The sequence below is a fragment of the Aquarana catesbeiana genome, linkage group LG06, assembly GCF_042186555.1.
Source record: "Aquarana catesbeiana isolate 2022-GZ linkage group LG06, ASM4218655v1, whole genome shotgun sequence".
Classification (NCBI taxonomy): Eukaryota; Metazoa; Chordata; class Amphibia; order Anura; family Ranidae; genus Aquarana; species Aquarana catesbeiana.
The window spans coordinates 50,524,860-50,543,431 of NC_133329.1; the positions used below are offsets into that span (position 1 = coordinate 50,524,860).

An 18,572-nucleotide genomic window follows, 5' to 3' on the forward strand; every position below is an offset into this window, starting at 1 on the left:
CACACCATAGCCTTTGGGTTTTCCCTGTTGGTGGCAGTTAGTAATCTAAGCGAGTTACCAAATTATAAGGAAAATGTATAGTCCAGTAACACACAGAGGTCCTAGCAGGCGGTGTTCAACACATGGCCTAGTATTGCTTGCATTCTACTTTATTCCTCCGAAAGGAAACATCAGGTTTATCTTTTTATTCATGTACTCTATCATGTACAGGTGAAACTTGAAAAATTTGAATATCGTGAAAAAAGTTAATTTATTTCACTAATGCACCTTAAAAGGTGAAACTAATATATGAAATAGACTCATTACATGCAAAGCAAGATAGTTCAAGCCATGATTTGTCATAAGTGTGATGATTATGGTTTACAGCTCATGAAAACCCCAAATCCCCAATCTCAGAAAATTAGAATATTACATGCAATCAATAAAACAAGGATTGTACATACAACAAGCATGCATATGTACTCAGTACTTGGTTTGGGCCCCTTTTGCAGCAATTACTGCCTCAATGCGGCATGGCATGGAAGCTATCAGCCTGTGGCACTGCTGAGGTGTTATGGAAGACCAGGATGCTTCAATAGGGGCCTTCAGCTCTTCTGCATTGTTCGATCTCATGTCTCTCATCTTTCTCTTGGCAATGCCCCATAGATTCTCTATGGCTTTCATGTCAGGCGAGTTTTCTGGCCAATCAAGCACAGTAATCGCACGGTCATTGAACCAGGTTTTGGTGCTTTTGGCAGTGTGGGCAGGTGCCAAGTCCTGCTGGAAAATGAAGTTAGCATCCCCATAGAGCTCGTGTGCAGAAGGAAGTATGAAGTGCTCCAAAATCTCCTGGTAGACAGCTGCGTTGACCCTGGACTTAATGAAGCACAGTGGACCAACACCAGCAGATGACATGGCTCCCTAAATCAACACAGACTGTGGAAACTTCACACTGGACTTCCTCTCCATTCTTCCTCCGTACTCTGGGTCCTTGGTTTCTAAATGAGATGCAAAATTTCCTCTCATCAGAAAAGAGGACTTTGGAACACTGAGCAACAGACCAGGACTGTTTTTCTTTAGCCCAGGGAAGATGCTTCTGACGTTGTTTGTTGTTCAGGAGTGGCTTGACAAGAGGAATACGACATTTGAAGCCCATGTCCAGGATCCGTCTGTGTGTGGTGGCTCTTGATGCACCGACTCCAGCCTCAGTCTACTCCTTGTTAAAGTCCCCAACACTTTTGAATTGCCTTTTCCTGACAATCCTCTCCAGGCTGCGGTCATCCCTGTTGCTTGTGCACCTTTTTCCTCCACATTTTTACCTTCCACATAACTTTCTATTAATGTGCTTTGATGCAGCACTTTGGGAACACTTTGGGAAACTTCTTTTGTAATTACCTTTTGAGGCTTTCCCTCCTTATGGAGGATGTCAATGATGGTTTTCTGCACAACTGTCAGGTCAGCAGTCTTTCCCATGATTGTGATTCCTACTGAACCAGACTGAGAGACCATTTAAAGGCTCAGGAACCCTTTGCAGGTGATTAGAGTGGGACACTTTGAGCCTAGAATATTGCACCTTTTCACAATACTCTAATTTTCTAAGATTGTGGATTTGGGGTTTTCATGAGCTGTAAGCCATAATCATCACAATTATGACAAATCACTGCTTGAACTAAATTGCTTTGCATGTAATGAGTCTATTTCATATATTAGTTTCACCTTTTAAGTTGCATTAGTGAAATAAATGAACTTTTGCACAATTTTCAAATTTTTCGAGTTTCACCTGTATTTGTGTTATAAAAGGGGATATATTCATTTATCTCTTCAGTTGCCATATTCAAAAAGCTTTTCAAAACTGCCGGAAAAAGTGCTACTAAAAGTAAGGAATGTGGACTTGTCCAATGTGTACAGTCTTAGGTTCCTTTTACACTAGTAGTAGTATTTGGGGGGGGCATTACAAATGTGGATCAATCATCTGTTTTTATCTCTCCTGGCCACCCGTGTGAAAGGAACCTTAGTAGTTACCAAGGACAACTGTGAGAAATGTAGACTCTGTTGTGACATGCCTCCTGGCAACACCTGATAGACCTCCAAGAGAAACACAGGGAGTTAGATGAACAAATAAGATATTTTAGTGTTTAATAGTTGCAAGTAACAAGTAATGCCCCGTACACACGGTCGGATTTTCCGATGGAAAATGTCCGATCAGAGCGTGTTGTCGGAAATTCCGACCATGTGTGGGCTCCATCGGACATTTTCCATCGGATTTTCTGACACACAAAGTTGGAGAGCAGGAGATAAAAATTTTCCGACAACAAAATCCGTTGTCGGAAATTCCGATCGTGTGTACACAAATCCGACGGACAAAGTGCCACGCATGCTCAGAATAAAGAAAGAGATGAAAGCTATTGGCCACTGCCCCGTTTATAGTCCCAACATACGTGTTTTACATCACCGCGTTCAGAACGATCGGATTTTCCGACAACTTTGTGTGACCGTGTGTATGCAAGACAAGTTTGAGCCAACATCCGTCGGAAAAAATCCTAGGATTTTGTTGTCGGAATGTCCGAACAAAGTCCGACCGTGTGTACGCCCTATAACAGTTCTCAAAGACATATTCCACACACTTTCCTATACAAAACTCTGTAGTGCCCCATGAAGTGGTCATACCTTAGGCAGAGGGCTATATCCTTTAAGAGTTCTGCTCAAGACAAGAGTCCATAAAAGGCAATAAATCCACAATAGGTAGCAATCAATCCCTTAAAGTCCATGATCTGGTACTAATCCATACAATGCTGTAAGTCCATGACTGGCCGCTATAAGTCCATAAAGATCCACAGATTCAAGACCTCAACTAGGCTTCCTCCAAGGAGATGTCCGTCCCCGCAGAGTAACAGTTACATTTTGGCATACTTTTCACAAACTCCCTTCTAGGGCACTAATGAGCCCCTATTTATATGGTATGACCTGCAAGGGGATAGTAAATTCCTTGAAAAGAGAGGGGGAAAACCTGTCCAGCAATATTATCCCCCTTTTCTTCCCAGGAACCACCAGCCTAGCGAGTCAACCTAAGGACACAGTGCAACATTTATACATTGTAACAATTTGCAACAAAGTTGACCTAGTTAACCTCAGAGCATGAACAAAGTAGAATTTTTTTTTACACTTTAGAACCCACTTGGAAGCACCTGCTTACCAGCATGTGATAATGTGAAACAAGCTGGTGGACTGAAAATCAATCATTTAGTGGTAGTGGTTACAGTATCTCACAACAGCGCGTGCACCCCTGACATTTTTGTAAATATTTTAATATCTTTTCATTTGACAACACTGAAGAAATGACACTTTGCTACAATGTAAAGTAGTGAGTGTACAGCTTGTATAACAGTGTAATTTTGCTGTCCCCTCAAAATAACTCAACACACAGCCATTAATGTCTAAACCACTGGCAACAAAAGTGAGTACACCCCTAAGTGAAAATGTCCAAATTGGGCCAAATTAGCCATTTTCCCTCCCGGGTGTCATGTGACTCGTTAGTGTTGCAAGGTAAATGGGGAGCAGGTGTGTTAAATTTGGTGTTATTGCTCTCACTCTCTCATACTGGTCACTGGAAGTTCAACATGGCACCTCATGGCAAAGAACTCTCTGAGGATCTGAAAAAAAGAATTGATGCTCTACATAAAGATGGCCTAAGCTATAAGAAGATTGCCAAGACCCCGAAACTGAGCTGTAGCACGGTGGCCAAGACCATACAGCGGTTTACCAGGACAGGTTCCACTCAGAACAGGCCTCGCCATGGTCAACCAAAGAAGTTGAGTGCACGTGCTCAACGTCATATCCAGAGGTTGTCTTTGTGAAATAGACGTATGAGAGCTGCCAGCATTGGGCGTCCAATATGTCATGAACCCCTTTTGGTTGGAAATATTTCCCAACAAGGATGCCATTTCCACTCGAATTGTGGATTTTTGGTCCCTCAACTTGGGCTCTGCTTCCATACGAGTTGTATGGGATGCTTTAAAGGCCTATCTTCGGGGTATGTTAATCCAGAATGTAAGTATTATTAAAAGTGCCTCCCGTAGAAAGCTTGAGCTTGCAAAGGCTGATACCTCCAGGGCGGAAGCCCTGTACATTCCGAATCCCTCTCGGGATATTCAACAAGAATGGCTTTCATCTCAAAATAGGCTGAATGAACTGTTGGATTCTAGAGCTAGGAATAAACTCTTCTTCCAGAAAAGACTTAGATGGGCTGAGGGAGTGGCGAATGGTAGACTATTGGCTCAGATGGTAAGGTCTCAATCCAACCCTACACATGTTTCAGCTCTAATGAATGTAGAGGAGGAGGTTTTTAATCAGACTAGCTCTATTATATCTATTTTGAAGTCCTATTATCAGGATTTGTATACTTCTAGGGCTGACTATACCCCAACAGAGCTATCTAGTTTTTTGGCCAGTATTAATCTTCCGGTTATCCCACAAGAAGAGAGAGAAATTCTTAATCTCTCTACTATCCACAGATGTTAAAATTCTTGCTAAGATACTTGCTACTAGATTAAATAAGGTTATTAAACATATTATCCATTAAGATCAGGTAGGATTCATGCCCAATAAGTCAACCGCATTCAATATCAGATGCGCATATTTAAATATACAGGTTCCGGCTCCGGACTACTCAAATCGTGCCTTTTTGGCTTTGGACGCAATCAAGGCCTTCGATAGTGTCTAATGGCCATACCTATGGGCCATCCTTAAAAATTTGGGCTTGGCTCTGGCTTCTGCCAGTGGGGGCGGTTGTTATGCTCTGCTCCGGTGGCATCGGTTAGGGTCAATGGGCTTCAATCTCCCAGTTTTAAATACTTCCGGGGCACTAGGCAGGGGTGTCCACTGTCCCACCTGCTTTTTGCCCTGGCTATAGAGCCCTTGGCATGTCTTATGCAGGCCTCTTCCAATGTTACCAGTTTGATTAGGGGAGATATGAAGGAAAAGATATCATTATATGCAGATGATCTTCTTTTTTTTCTTGGCCAATGCCTGCTCCTCCCTGCTGGCGGTAATGAAATATATTAAGGAGTTTGGCAGGTTTTCCGGGTTAGGCATAAACTGGTAGAAATCCATGCTAATGCCTCTGGATCCCCTTCCAGATTCACTGTCATCTACACTTTCTCATCTTAAGGTTGTTTCTTCTATAAAATATTTGAGTATAACTATGTCTGACTCCCCACAGTCATATATTGTGGATAATACACTTCCATTACTTTCTAGATTCCAAAATAAAAGTAAAACCTGGAATAAGCTCCCCTTATCGTTAATAGGCCGTATTAATCTAATTAAGATGATATGGATGCCTCAGCTTCTTTATTGTTTACATAATGCCCGATCTGGATACCCATACGGATCTTTATTAAGATTTATACCATATTTAGGCGATTAATAGCAGCTAGCAGTCATCAATGTTGACTGCAGGCTGGGGAGGCTCCCCATGCTTCTACACCCCCCCTTCCCATCCAGTACACAATAGATCTGCAGGAAGCTTTCCCCTATCAATGCTGACTGTGTTTTTCTTTCCTTACAGCTGTGGAAGGAAAGAAAGTCAAATAATCTATGAGCTGCTTAACAAATAGCCTGGTGCATACTACATACCAGCCTAGAAATATCACCATAATAAAACATCATTAATAGGGCGGAACAAAACCCCTCGCATTAAATTGGAGATTCTACAACACCCCAAAAATGCAGGCGGTCTGGCAGTTTCTAATCCAAGGTTATACTTTTTTGCATCCCAACTACAGCACTTTGCTGGATAGGAGTCTGTGCAGACACTTCTTCCTGCTCAACGATTATTTTCTTATGCATTTAAGGGTTACCACTCTATGTCCTAGATGGTGCAAGAGGGGGTGTCTCGCTTGCCGATATGCCTACCTGCAGGATAATATGTAAAATATGGGATACAGTTAAAAAAATACTGGATGTCTCTTATCCTACTAGATACACCCCTATATGGGAAAATGATAGACTTCCTCAAATTTTGGCCCTTAAAGGCTTTCAGAGATGGGGGAAATTAGGAATAACAACTCTAGCTCAGTTATATGAAAACAGTATACCGTATATACTCGAGTATAAGTCGTTCCGAGTATAAGTCGAGGCCCTAATTTACCACAAAAAAATGGTAAAAACTTATTGACCAGAGCATAAGACGAGGGTGAGAAATGCACAGCTACTGTAAGTGGAAAAGAGGGTCAACAATTCCTATTTGCAGCCTCACTGTGCCCATTTGCAGCCATAGGTCCCCCGAACTTCAAACTCAGTAGTTAAGGGTTCCTAGATGCCCCCTAGCTGCAGCCAAAATTTGGGGTCTCTGAACCCAAAGGGTCCCAAAATGACATTGCTGCGGATGGACACAGTTGACCGAATTTGGGGCCCCATATCTTGGGGCCACTTAGTGCTAAGAACGCCAAATTTGGTGTGCAAACCCAGTGGAACTAGCACCATAAAATATCCAAAGCTGGGGTTTCTAGCACTAAGTGGCCCCGAGATACAGGGCCCCAATAATCGGTTCCGAAAATGTCAAGCACTTTTCTGTAGCAGAGAATGACATTTTCTGAACCGATTTTGGGGCCCCGTATTTCGGGGACACTTAGTGCTAGGACCTACATCTTTGGCTATGTTGTGGTACCAGTTCAACTGGGTTTGCACACCAAATTTGGGGTTCCTAGCACCAAGTGGCCCTGAGATACAGGGCCCCAAAGTCGGTTCAGAAAATGTCAAGCACTTCTGCAGTAGAGAATGACATTTTCCGAACCGATTTTGGGACCCCGTATTTCGGGGACACTTAGAGCTAGGACGTACATCTTTGGATATGTTGTGGTACCAGTTTAACTGGGTTTGCACACCAAATTTGGGGTTCCTAGCACCAAGTGGCCCTGAGATACAGGGCCCCAAAATCGGTTTGGAAAATGAAATTTTTTGCTGCAGAAAAGTGCTTGACTCGAGTATAAGTCGAGGGGGGCACTTTCAGCACAAAAAAATGTGCTGAAAAACTCGACTTATACTCAAGTATATACGGTACTTAAATCCTTTGAAGATCTAAGGGGAGAGTTCTCTTTACATTCTAATTGGTTCTATCAATTCCTCCAACTAAGATATGCTTTACATGCCCAGTTCTCTTCTGCTAGGATATCCCCCCCCCCCCATCCTTGTTCTTGGGCTGTGTTTTGTTTAATGTGATTTTGTTTGTATAATTGTCCTGTATTGTCTTAATATTGTTTGCATATAAATATAAAAAAAGGATCTGATTTAAAAAAAAAAGAGTGCTGCCAGCATTGCTGCAGAGGTTGAAGGGGTGCAGTAAAGTGTCATTTCTTCAGTGTTGTCACATGAAAAGATAGAATAAAATATTTATTACAAAAATATGAGGGGTGTACTCACTTTTGTGAGATGCTGTATATTGCCACTAAATTAATGCTTTCTGGCTGCAGTAGCTCCTGACCATGTAGGTGATTACCTAATAAGCCAAACATTGAACAGTTAGGCTTATCTCTAGTTCCAGCTATAACATGTTTCAATATGACATAAAAATTTTCATAATGCAACTCATGTGTTTATGAACAGAAAGAAAAATCACCATCATACTATATAAATTCTTTCCTGTATTGTTTCAGTATGTAAAACTCCTAAGATGTCAAAAGCAAAGACAGCTACATCACCTGGAAAGAAAATAAAGGATGTGAAGCCAACAGCAGTAACATATTTTGGTGTCGGGCCAAGTTCTAAACCCATTAGGAAGAGAACAAGTAAAGTACAAGCAAGTGGTGCCATTCCAGGAACTTCACAAAACACCGGGCAAACTTCAACCAAAAAGAGAGCACCCAAACGAAAACTAGACCAACCAGAACAAGGTAATCTAGCATTTGTCAGCATTGCTTAATAACAAGTGTCAGACTGGAACTAAAGTCAGTCATACATGGATTGAAATTCAATCCATGGATTAAGATTCGATCCATCTATGGGCAGTGTGATCAACTTGGGTACAACCAGCCTGTCAGATTTTTTACATGCAATTAATAGCAGCGGCTATAGCAGCTAGCAGTCATCAATGTTGACTGCAGTCTGGGGAGGCTCCCCATGCTACTACACCCCCCATTCCTGTCCAGTACACAATAGATCTGCAGGAAGCTTTCCCCTATCAATGCTGACTGTGATTTTCTTTCCTTTCAGCTGGAAGTAAAGAAAGTCAAATAATCTATGAGCTGCTTAACAAATAGCCTGGTGCACTCCTGACATTTTTGTAAATATTTTAATATCTTTTCATTTGACAACACTGAAGAAATGACACTTTGCTACAATGTAAAGTAGTGAGTGTACAGCTTGTATAACAGTGTAAATTTGCTGTCCCCTCAAAATAACTCAACACACAGCCATTAATGTCTAAACCACTGGCAACAAAAGTGAGTACACCCCTAAGTGAAAATGTACAAATTGGGCCAAATTAGCCATTTTCCCTCCCTGGTGTCATGTGACTCGTTAGTGTTACAAGGTGAATGGGGAGCAGGTGTGTTAAATTTGGTGTTATTGCTCTCACTCTCTCATACTGGTCACTGGAAGTTCAACATGGCACCTCATGGCAAAGAACTCTCTGAGGATCTGAAAAAAAGAATTGATGCTCTACATAAAGATGGCCTAAGCTATAAGAAGATTGCCAAGACCCCGAAACTGAGCTGTAGCACGGTGGCCAAGACCATACAGCGGTTTACCAGGACAGGTTCCACTCAGAACAGACCTCACCATGGTCAACCAAAGAAGTTGAGTGCACGTGCCCAGCGTCATATCCAGAGGTTGTCTTTGTGAAATAGATGTATGAGAGCTGCCAGCATCGGGCGTCCAATATGTCATGAACCCCTTTTGGTTGGAAATATTTCCCAACGAGGATGCCATTTCCACTCGAATTGTGGATTTTTGGTCCCTCAACTTGGGCTCTGCTTCCATACGAGTTGTATGGGATGCTTTAAAGGCCTATCTTCGGGGAATGTTAATCCAGAATGTAAGTATTATTAAAAGTGCCTCCCGTAGAGAGCTTGAGCTTACAAAGGCTGATACCTCCAGGGCGGAAGCCCTGTACATTCCGAATCCCTCTCTGGATATCCAACAAGAATGGCTTTCATCTCAAAATAGGCTGAATGAACTGTTGGATTCTAGAGCTAGGAATAAACTCTTCTTCCAGAAAAGACTTAGATGGGCTGAGGGAGTGGCGAATGGTAGACTATTGGCTCAGATGGTAATGTCTCAATCCAACCCTACACATGTTTCAGCTCTAATGAATGTAGAGGAGGAGGTTTTTAATCAGACTAGCTCTATTATATCTATTTTTAAGTCCTATTATCAGGATTTGTATAGTTCTAGGGCTGACTATACCCCAACAGAGCTATCTAGTTTTTTGGCCATTATTAATCTTCCGGTTATCCCACAAGAAGAGAGAGAAATTCTTAATGCTCCACTCACCTTACTGGAAGTGGAAAGTGCTTCCCTAACTCCAAGGCCCCAGAGATTGATGGTCTCCCTATAGTGATCTATAAAAAATATAATAAAGAGATGCTTCCTGCCCTCCTTAGTACATTAAATGAGGCTTTTCATCTGGGCCGGCTTCCAGACACTATGGGTCAATCTGTAATTGTAGTCATACCTAAAAAGCATAAAAACTTGCTACGGCCTGAATCTTACAGACCAATCTCTCTACTATCCACAGATGTTAAAATTCTTGCTAAGATACTTGCTACTAGATTAAATAAGGTTATTAAACATATTATCCATTAAGATCAGGTAGGATTCATGCCCAATAAGTCAACCGCATTCAATATCAGATGCGCATATTTAAATATGCAGGTTCCGGCTCCGGGCCACTCAAATCGTGCCTTTTTGGCTTTGGACGCAATCAAGGCCTTCGATAGTGTCGAATGGCCATACCTATAGGCCATCCTTAAAAATTTGGGCTTGGCTCTGGCTTCTGCCAGTGGGGGCGGTTGTTATGCTCTGCTCCGGTGGCATCGGTTAGGGTCAATGGGCTTCAATCTCCCAGTTTTAAATACTTCCGGGGCACTAGGCAGGGGTGTCCACTGTCCCACCTGCTTTTTGCCCTGGCTATAGAGCCCTTGGCATGTCTTATGCAGGCCTCTTCCAATGTTACCAGTTTGATTAGGGGAGATATGAAGGAAAAGATATCATTATATGCAGATGATCTTCTTTTTTTTTCCTGGCCAATGCCTGCTCCTCCCTGCTGGCGGTAATGAAATATATTAAGGAGTTTGGCAGGTTTTCCGGGTTAGGCATAAACTGGGAGAAATCCATGCTAATGCCTCTGGATCCCCTTCCAGATTCGCTGCCATCTACACTTTCTCATCTTAAGGTTGTTTCTTCTATAAAATATTTGAGTATAACTATGTCTGACTCCCCACAGTCATATATTGTGGATAATACACTTCCATTACTTTCTAGATTCCAAAATAAAAGTAAAACCTGGAATAAGCTCCCCTTATCGTTAATAGGCCGTATTAATCTAATTAAGATGATATGGATGCCTCAGCTTCTTTATTGTTTACATAATGCCCCGATCTGGATCTTTATTAAGATTTATACCATATTTAGGCGATTAATAGCAGCTAGCAGTCATCAATGTTGACTGCAGGCTGGGGAGGCTCCCCATGCTACTACACCCCCCCCTTCCCATCCAGTACACAATAGATCTGCAGGAAGCTTTCCCCTATCAATGCTGACTGTGTTTTTCTTTCCTTACAGCTGTGGAAGGAAAGAAAGTCAAATAATCTATGAGCTGCTTAACAAATAGCCTGGTGCATACTACATACCAGCCTAGAAATATCACCATAATAAAACATCATTAATAGGGCGGAACAAAACCCCTCGCATTAAATTGGAGATTCTACAACACCCCAAAAATGCAGGCGGTCTGGCAGTTTCTAATCCAAGGTTATACTTTTTGCATCCCAACTACAGCACTTTGCTGGATAGGAGTCTGTGCAGACACTTCTTCCTGCTCAACGATTATTTTCTTATGCATTTAAGGGTTACCACTCTATGTCCTAGATGGTGCAAGAGGGGGTGTCTCGCTTGCCGATATGCCTACCTGCAGGTTAATATGTAAAATATGGGATACAGTTAAAAAAATACTGGATGTCTCTTATCCTACTAGATACAGCCCTATATGGGAAAATGATAGACTTCCTCAAATTTTGGCTCCTAGAGGCTTTCAGAGATGGGGGAAATTAGGAATAACAACTCTAGCTCAGTTATATGAAAACAGTATACCGTATATACTCGAGTATAAGTCGTTCCGAGTATAAGTCGAGGCCCTAATTTACCACAAAAAAATGGGAAAAACTTATTGACCCGAGTATAAGACGAGGGTGAGAAATGCACAGCTACTGTAAGTGGAAAAGAGGGTCAACAATGCCTATTTGCAGCATCACTGTGCCCATTTGCATGCCTCACTGTGCCCATTTGCAGCCATAGGTCCCCCGAACTTCAAACTCGGTAGTTAAGGGTTCCTAGATGCCCCCTAGCTGCAGCCAAAATTTGGGGTCTCTGAACCCAAAGGGTCCCAAAATGACATTGCTGTGGATGGACACAGTTGAACGAATTTGGGGCCCCGTATCTTGGGGCCACCTAGTGCTAAGAACCCCAAATTTGGTGTGCAAACCCAGTGGAACTAGCACCATAAAATATCCAAAGCTGGGGTTTCTAGCACCAAGTGGCCCCGAGATACAGGGCCCCAAAAATCGGTTCAGAAAATGTCAAGCACTTTTCTGTAGCAGAGAATTACATTTTCCGAACTGGCTTTGGGGCCCCGTATCTCGGAGCCACTTAGTGCTAGGACCTACATCTTTGGCTATGTTGTGGTACCAGTTCAACTGGGTTTGCACGCCAAATTTGGGGTTCCTAGCACCAAGTGGCCCTGAGATACGGGGCCCCAAAATCGGTTTGGAAAATGAAATTTTTTGCTGCAGAAAAGTGCTTGACTCGAGTATAAGTCGAGGGGGGCACTTTCAGCACAAAAAAAGTGCTGAAAAACTCGACTTATACTCGAGTATATACGGTACTTAAATCCTTTGAAGATCTAAGGGGAGAGTTCTCTTTACATTCTAATTGGTTCTATCAATTCCTCCAACTAAGATATGCTTTACATGCCCAATTCTCTTCTGCTAGGATATTCCCCCCCCCCCTATCCTTGTTCTTGGGCTGTGTTTTGTTTAATGTGATTTTGTTTGTATAATTTTCTTGTATTGGCTTAATATTGTTTGCATATAAATATAAAAAAAGGATCTGATTTAAAAAAAAGAGTGCTGCCAGCATTGCTGCAGAGGTTGAAGGGGTGCAGTAAAGTGTAATTTCTTCAGTGTTGTCACATGAAAAGATAGAATAAAATATTTATTACAAAAATATGAGGGGTGTACTCACTTTTGTGAGATGCTGTATATTGCCACTAAATTAATGCTTTCTGGCTGCAGAAGCTCTGACCATGTAGGTGATTACCTAATAAGCCAAACATTGAACAGTTAGGCTTATCTCTAGTTCCAGCTATAACATGTTCCAATATGACATAAAAATTTTCATAATTCAACTCATGTGTTTATGAACAGAAAGAAAAATCACCATCATACTATATAAATTCTTTCCTGTATTGTTTCAGTATGTAAAACTCCTAAGATGTCAAAAGCAAAGACAGCTACATCACCTGGAAAGAAAATAAAGGATGTGAAGCCAACAGCAGTGACATATTTTGGTGTCGGGCCAAGTTCTAAACCCATTAGGAAGAGAACAAGTAAAGTACAAGCAAGTGGTGCCATTCCAGGAACTTCACAAAACACCGGGCAAACTTCAACCAAAAAGAGAGCACCCAAACGAAAACTAGACCAACCAGAACAAGGTAATCTGGCATTTGTCAGCATTGCTTAATAACAAGTGTCAGACTGGAACTAAAGTCAGTCATACGTGGATTGAAATTCAATCCATGGATTAAGATTCGATCCATCTATGGGCAGACTGATTGTACCCAAGTCGATCAACTTGGGTACAACCAGCCTGTCAGATTTTTTACATGCAATTAATAGCAGCGGCTATAGCAGCTAGCAGTCATCAATGTTGACTGCAGTCTGGGGAGGCTCCCCATGCTACTACACCCCCCCCATTCCTGTCCAGTACACAATAGATCTGCAGGAAGCTTTCCCCTATCAATGCTGACTGTGTTTTTCTTTCCTACAGCTGTGGAAGGAAAGAAAGTCAAATAATCTATGAGCTGCTTAACAAATAGCCTGGTGTATACTACATACCAGCCTAGAAATATCACCATAATAAAACATCATGCCCCCCCTCCTGCTGGACATCTTTTTTGCCTGCCTCTTGGTCTTGCCCTGCTTAAATTGCCACATTAATAACTTAAAGTGAACCTTTAATATTTGGTTCACACTTTGTTGCTTTGGGATATTTTATTGTCTCTCGCTGTGTGTTTTATGTCAAGGCAGCAATATTTTGCAAAAGTCCTGAAACTATTATATTGCACATTAACACTGTCATATTTTGATTTCTTCTTACCAGCTACTCCAAGCAACAGGAGAGGAAGATTTGGCATAACTGAGCCAGGTAAGAAAAATGTTTGAGGTGAAGGTAGATTGTCACTAAGAACATACTGTCTGTTAGATGAGCCTTTCACATCTACAATAGGGTGACCAGACACCCCGGTTTCTGGGGACAGTCCCTGAATTGAGCACACTGTCCCTGGACCAAGTCTGTCCCCAGTTTTGTTGGATTTGAACAGGGGCTGGGGCAATTTCAAAGACAGTCAGTGCAGAATTAAAAAAAATAATCTTACTAGCTTAGGGGGTGTATTTTTTCCATGATCTGTGCCCCTTTCTGATGACCATGTGCTGGTCGGAGCGGAGGGAATATTTCTTCAGTTTTGGGTGCATGCCCATTTAGCCCCGCTCGCATGTTCTTCTGCCTTGGCTCAAGTCCCAGCCAGCCGCCTGCCTGCTTATCTCCTTGCCTTCACTGGTGGAGTGATCTTCCTCCGCTCCCCACCAGGGCCCGGAAAGTAAGACCTAACAGGCTGTGAGGCGGGCGTTGGCAGCGTCGGAGTCACTGATTGCCACCATTACTAGTAAAAAAAAAAAAAATGTCCCCAGATTTCACTTTAAAAAATCTGGTCATCTTAATCTACAAATAAATCTTCTTTATTTCAGTAAATTCTAATCTTGTTCAGTGAAAATGAAAGGAAAATGTTTTAATGTTGGGACATTGCTTAGAGCAGAGGTCTTTGTAAATGCGCTCGCCAATGCCCGGTAACTAAGCCGGGGCCACAGTCATGCGAAAATCAGCATTAAGGTGGCACCCCAGAATTAGAAGAGAGCCGTTCGCTCAGATACACTTGATATATGAAGCACTTTACTGTGAAGAACTCTTCCTGTGACACTGTTATGCCTTCCTGAATACCGCATTTTGAGGCGATACCGCAGAGTCTGTGTCCTACTGCACCAGCTCAGCCATAACTTGTCACCTCACTCCCAGTGACGACATAAAGCAGCGTTACCTCTTTGTGGGGATGTAGCAGCAAACGGCTCTATGAGTTCTGGGAAACCAGTAATGGACTCCGGACACAGACTCCAGGAAAACAAACCTTTTATTTCGCTAGCGAAAGGACCCAGCACCAACCTGGATGCTAAGTGGCCCTTATGGGCGTTTACAACATATATACCAGCCTTTGTGATAGAAATACATATTTCCTCTAAGGAGGAGACTCCTGGATCATTTAACCAATCATAAAGACACACATATTAGAACATATCAATTATTCATGACCTCTGGAAACTGTCTCACTTCTAGGCTATTATCGAACCCGTAAATTCCCAACGTAAATTTCACAATTACTGTATGCGGCTAACTTCTTGTCTGACAAACTGAAATGTCAAGCTATGTATAGTATTTACTAGACATGTGCATTCGTTTTCATCCCGAATACATTTTCGTCTGAATTTCTGGGAATTTCGCATTCGTTTTAAGAAACGATAACGAACGCCCGAACTCCGAAAGATCCGACATAAAAAATGCTTTATTTTCGCTTCGTTGCGACAACAGTTTGATATAGAGAAACGGGACAGGATGGGTTTGTAAGGACAGTTGCTGTGGCTGACCATGGATATACACCCATCAAGTAGGTTGTACTGGACTATCTCGGTACTGATACACAAACAAATACATGATATAAAATAATATTTAATACATATAAAAAAACATATACAAAAGACAATAAATAAAATTCAATCACAGACAACTAACAGGATCACCCGAAAGATAACTGTTGATGTGGGGAATAGACAAATTAATCCTCTACTAGTTTCGCAGATTGGGACTGCTTCTTCAGGAGGAACTGTCTATGAAACAGAAAATACAATAAGGTATACAGTAATTAGAGCGAGAAGAACAAGCTGTCAATTTAAACCTTGTAATAGGAAGATCTACTCACCCAGAAGATCAAGCATGATACGTAACCAGGCTACTAAGAAGATTCCACCCGTGGCGGACGAGGGTGATTGTACGTGGCCACTTCTAATTAAAAATAAATATAGTGATGGTAAATGAAAAATGATTGATTAGAGGAACCCATGGGAGGTGAGGGAACACCGAGTACTTCACAGTGTGGTGGTAAGAGGTAAGGGACATAAAAATAGAAAATGTGAGGGTAGAAGAAGGGTGAGGGGAGAGAAACAAAACGGGGGGGGGGGGGGGGGGGGAGAGGAAAGGGGGAAAAGGGAAGAGAAGGGGATGGGGGTTAGGCACATCGAACCTGTGGTTGAATGTGCCTAACCTAACTCTATTAGTCCAAGATTATTCGACATAGAGAGAAAAGATTCGGCATGAAGATTCGACGAAGCAGCTAAAAACATACGATCACCGTGAGTGGACATTTATGGTCAAATGCTCCACCCATATACTATAGAAGAATTCTAATGTTGGTTGACTAGTAATAATAATTCGAATTCTACTATAGCTTGTGGGCGGAGCATTTGACCAGAAATGTACGATTTTGGCGTTGCACAGTTTAGCAATCTTCTTAGAACATTCGACAAACCATAAGCCTTAAATTGACAGATTCGACCTTAATTCGGATTTTCGGACAAATGCATTTTTTAACAAAACAAAATAAACAAAAACAAATTTCGGGAGTAACTAAATAAATTTATTTTTCGGGCGAAAACGAAATTCCGAAAATAAATATTTCAGTATGCACATGTCTAGTATCTGCGCGGTCATGCAATGCTGTACCCAAACAAAATTTGCGTCCTTTTCTTCCCACAAATAGAGATTTCTTTTGATGGTATTTGATCACCTCTGCGTTTTTTATTTTTTGCGCTATAAATGGAAAAATACCGAAAATTTTGAAAAAAAATGATATTTTCTACTTTTTGTTATAAAAAAAATCCAATAAACTCAATTTTAGTCATACATTTAGGCCAAAATGTATTCGGCCACATGTCTTTGGTAAAAAAAAATGTCAATAAGCGTATATATTTATTGGTTTGCGCAAAAGTTATAGCGTCTACAAACTAGGGTACATTTTCTGGAATTTACACAGCTTTTAGTTTATGACTGTCTATGTCATTTCATGAGGTGCTAAAATGGCAGGGCAGTACAAAACCCCCCCAAATGACCCCATTTTGGAAAGTAGACACCCCAAGGAAATTGCTGAGAGGCATGTTGAACCCATTGAATATTAATTTTTTTTGTCCCAAGTGATTGAAAAATGACAAAAAAAAAAGTTACAAAAAGTTGTCACTAAATGATATATTGCTCACACAGGCCATGGGCATATGTGTGTGCCACTTTCCAAAATGGGGTCATTTGGGGGGGGGGGGGGGTTGTGCCACCTGGGCATTCCATGGCCTCCGAAACTGTGATAGGCTGTATAGAGTGAAATCAAAAATTTACGCCCTTAGAAAGCCTGAAGGCGGTGCTTGGTTTTCGGGGTCCCGTACGCGGCTAGGCTCCCAAAAAGTCCCACACATGTGGTATCCCCATACTCAGGAGAAGCAACAGAATGTATTTTGGGGTGCAATTCCACATATTCCCATGGCCTGTTTGTGCATGACAAAAAAAAAAACAAACAATTGTCTTTTTCCCGCAACTTGTGTCCCAATATAAAATTTTCCATGGACTCGACATGCCTCTCAGCAAATAGCTTGGGGTGTCTACTTTCCAAAATGGGGTCATTTGGGGGGGGGTTTGAACTGTCCTGGCATTTTATGCACAACATTTAGAAGCTTATGTCACACATCACCCACTCTTCTAACCACTTGAAGACAAAGCCCTTTCTGACACTTTATGTTTACATGAAAAAATTATTTTTTTTTGCAAGAAAATTACTTTGAACCCCCAAACATTATATATGTTCTTAAAGCAAATGCCCTACAGATTAAAATGGTGTGTGTTTCATTTGTTTTTTTCACACAGTATTTGCGCAGCGATTTTTCAAACGCATTTTTTTGGGAAAGAACACACTTTTTTAAATTTTAATGCACTAAAACACACTATATTGCCCAATTGTTTGATGAAATAAAAAAGATGATCTTAGGCCGAGTACATGGATACCAAACATGACATGCTTTAAAATTGCACACAAACGTGCAGTGGCGACAAACTAAATACATTTTTAAAAGCCTTTAAAGGTTACCACTTTAGATTTACAGAGGAGGTCTACTGCTAAAATTACTGCCCTCTACCTGACCTTCACGGTGATACTGTACCTCACATGCATGGTGCAATTGCTGTTTACATTTGACGCCAGACTGACGCTGGCGTTCGCCTTTGCGTGCGAGCAGGGGGGGGACAGGGGTGCTTTTTTTTTTTTTTTACTTTATTATTTTTTTGCCTTTTTATCTAATTTTTAAACTGTTCCTTTCATTTTTTTTTTTAATCATTTTTATTGTTATCTCAGGCAATGTAAATATCCCCTATGATAGCAATAGGTAGTGACAGGTACTCTTTTTTGAAAAAATTGGGGTCTATTAGACCCTACATCTCTCTTCTGTCCTCAAAGCATCTGACCACACCAAGATCGGTGTGATAAAATGCTTCCCCAATTTCCCAATGGCGCTGTTTACATCCGGCGAAATCTAAGTCATGAAATGCTCGTAGCTTCTGGTTTCTTAGGCCATAGAGATGTTTGGAGCCAATCTGGTCTCTGATCAGCTCTATGGTCAGCTGGCTGAATCACCGGCTGCATTCTCAGGTTCCCTGTTGGGACAGGAGAGCCAGAGAAAAACATGGAAGATGGTGGGAGGGAACATTCCCTCCCACTGCTTGTAAAAGCAGTCTACAGGCTAATTAGCCGCTAGGATTGCTTTTACATGAAAGCCGACTGCTGGCTGAAAAGAATGATACCAAGATGATACCTAAACCTGCAGGCATCATTCTGGTATAACCACTCAAAGTTGTGAATGGCATACCTGAAGACAAAAAAATGGTTAACAACTTTGTGAAAAAAAAAAAAAAAAAACAATTGTCTTTTTCCCGCAACTTGTGTCCCAATATAAAATTTTTCA

The 18,572-nt window shown here is 41.5% G+C and overlaps 1 protein-coding gene across 2 annotated transcripts in view; it reads left to right on the plus strand.

The window, feature by feature from the left end:
• Positions 1-18,572, plus strand: part of LOC141148390 (interferon-induced very large GTPase 1-like) — a 106,464-nt gene that overhangs the window by 77,612 nt on the left and 10,280 nt on the right. For both annotated transcript variants that reach the window (XM_073635836.1, XM_073635837.1), the window contains exons 4-6: positions 7,632-7,868; positions 12,668-12,904; positions 13,573-13,617. In XM_073635836.1, coding sequence (XP_073491937.1) covers positions 7,632-7,868; positions 12,668-12,904; positions 13,573-13,617 — 519 coding nt within the window. The remainder of the gene's footprint in view (positions 1-7,631; positions 7,869-12,667; positions 12,905-13,572; positions 13,618-18,572) is intronic.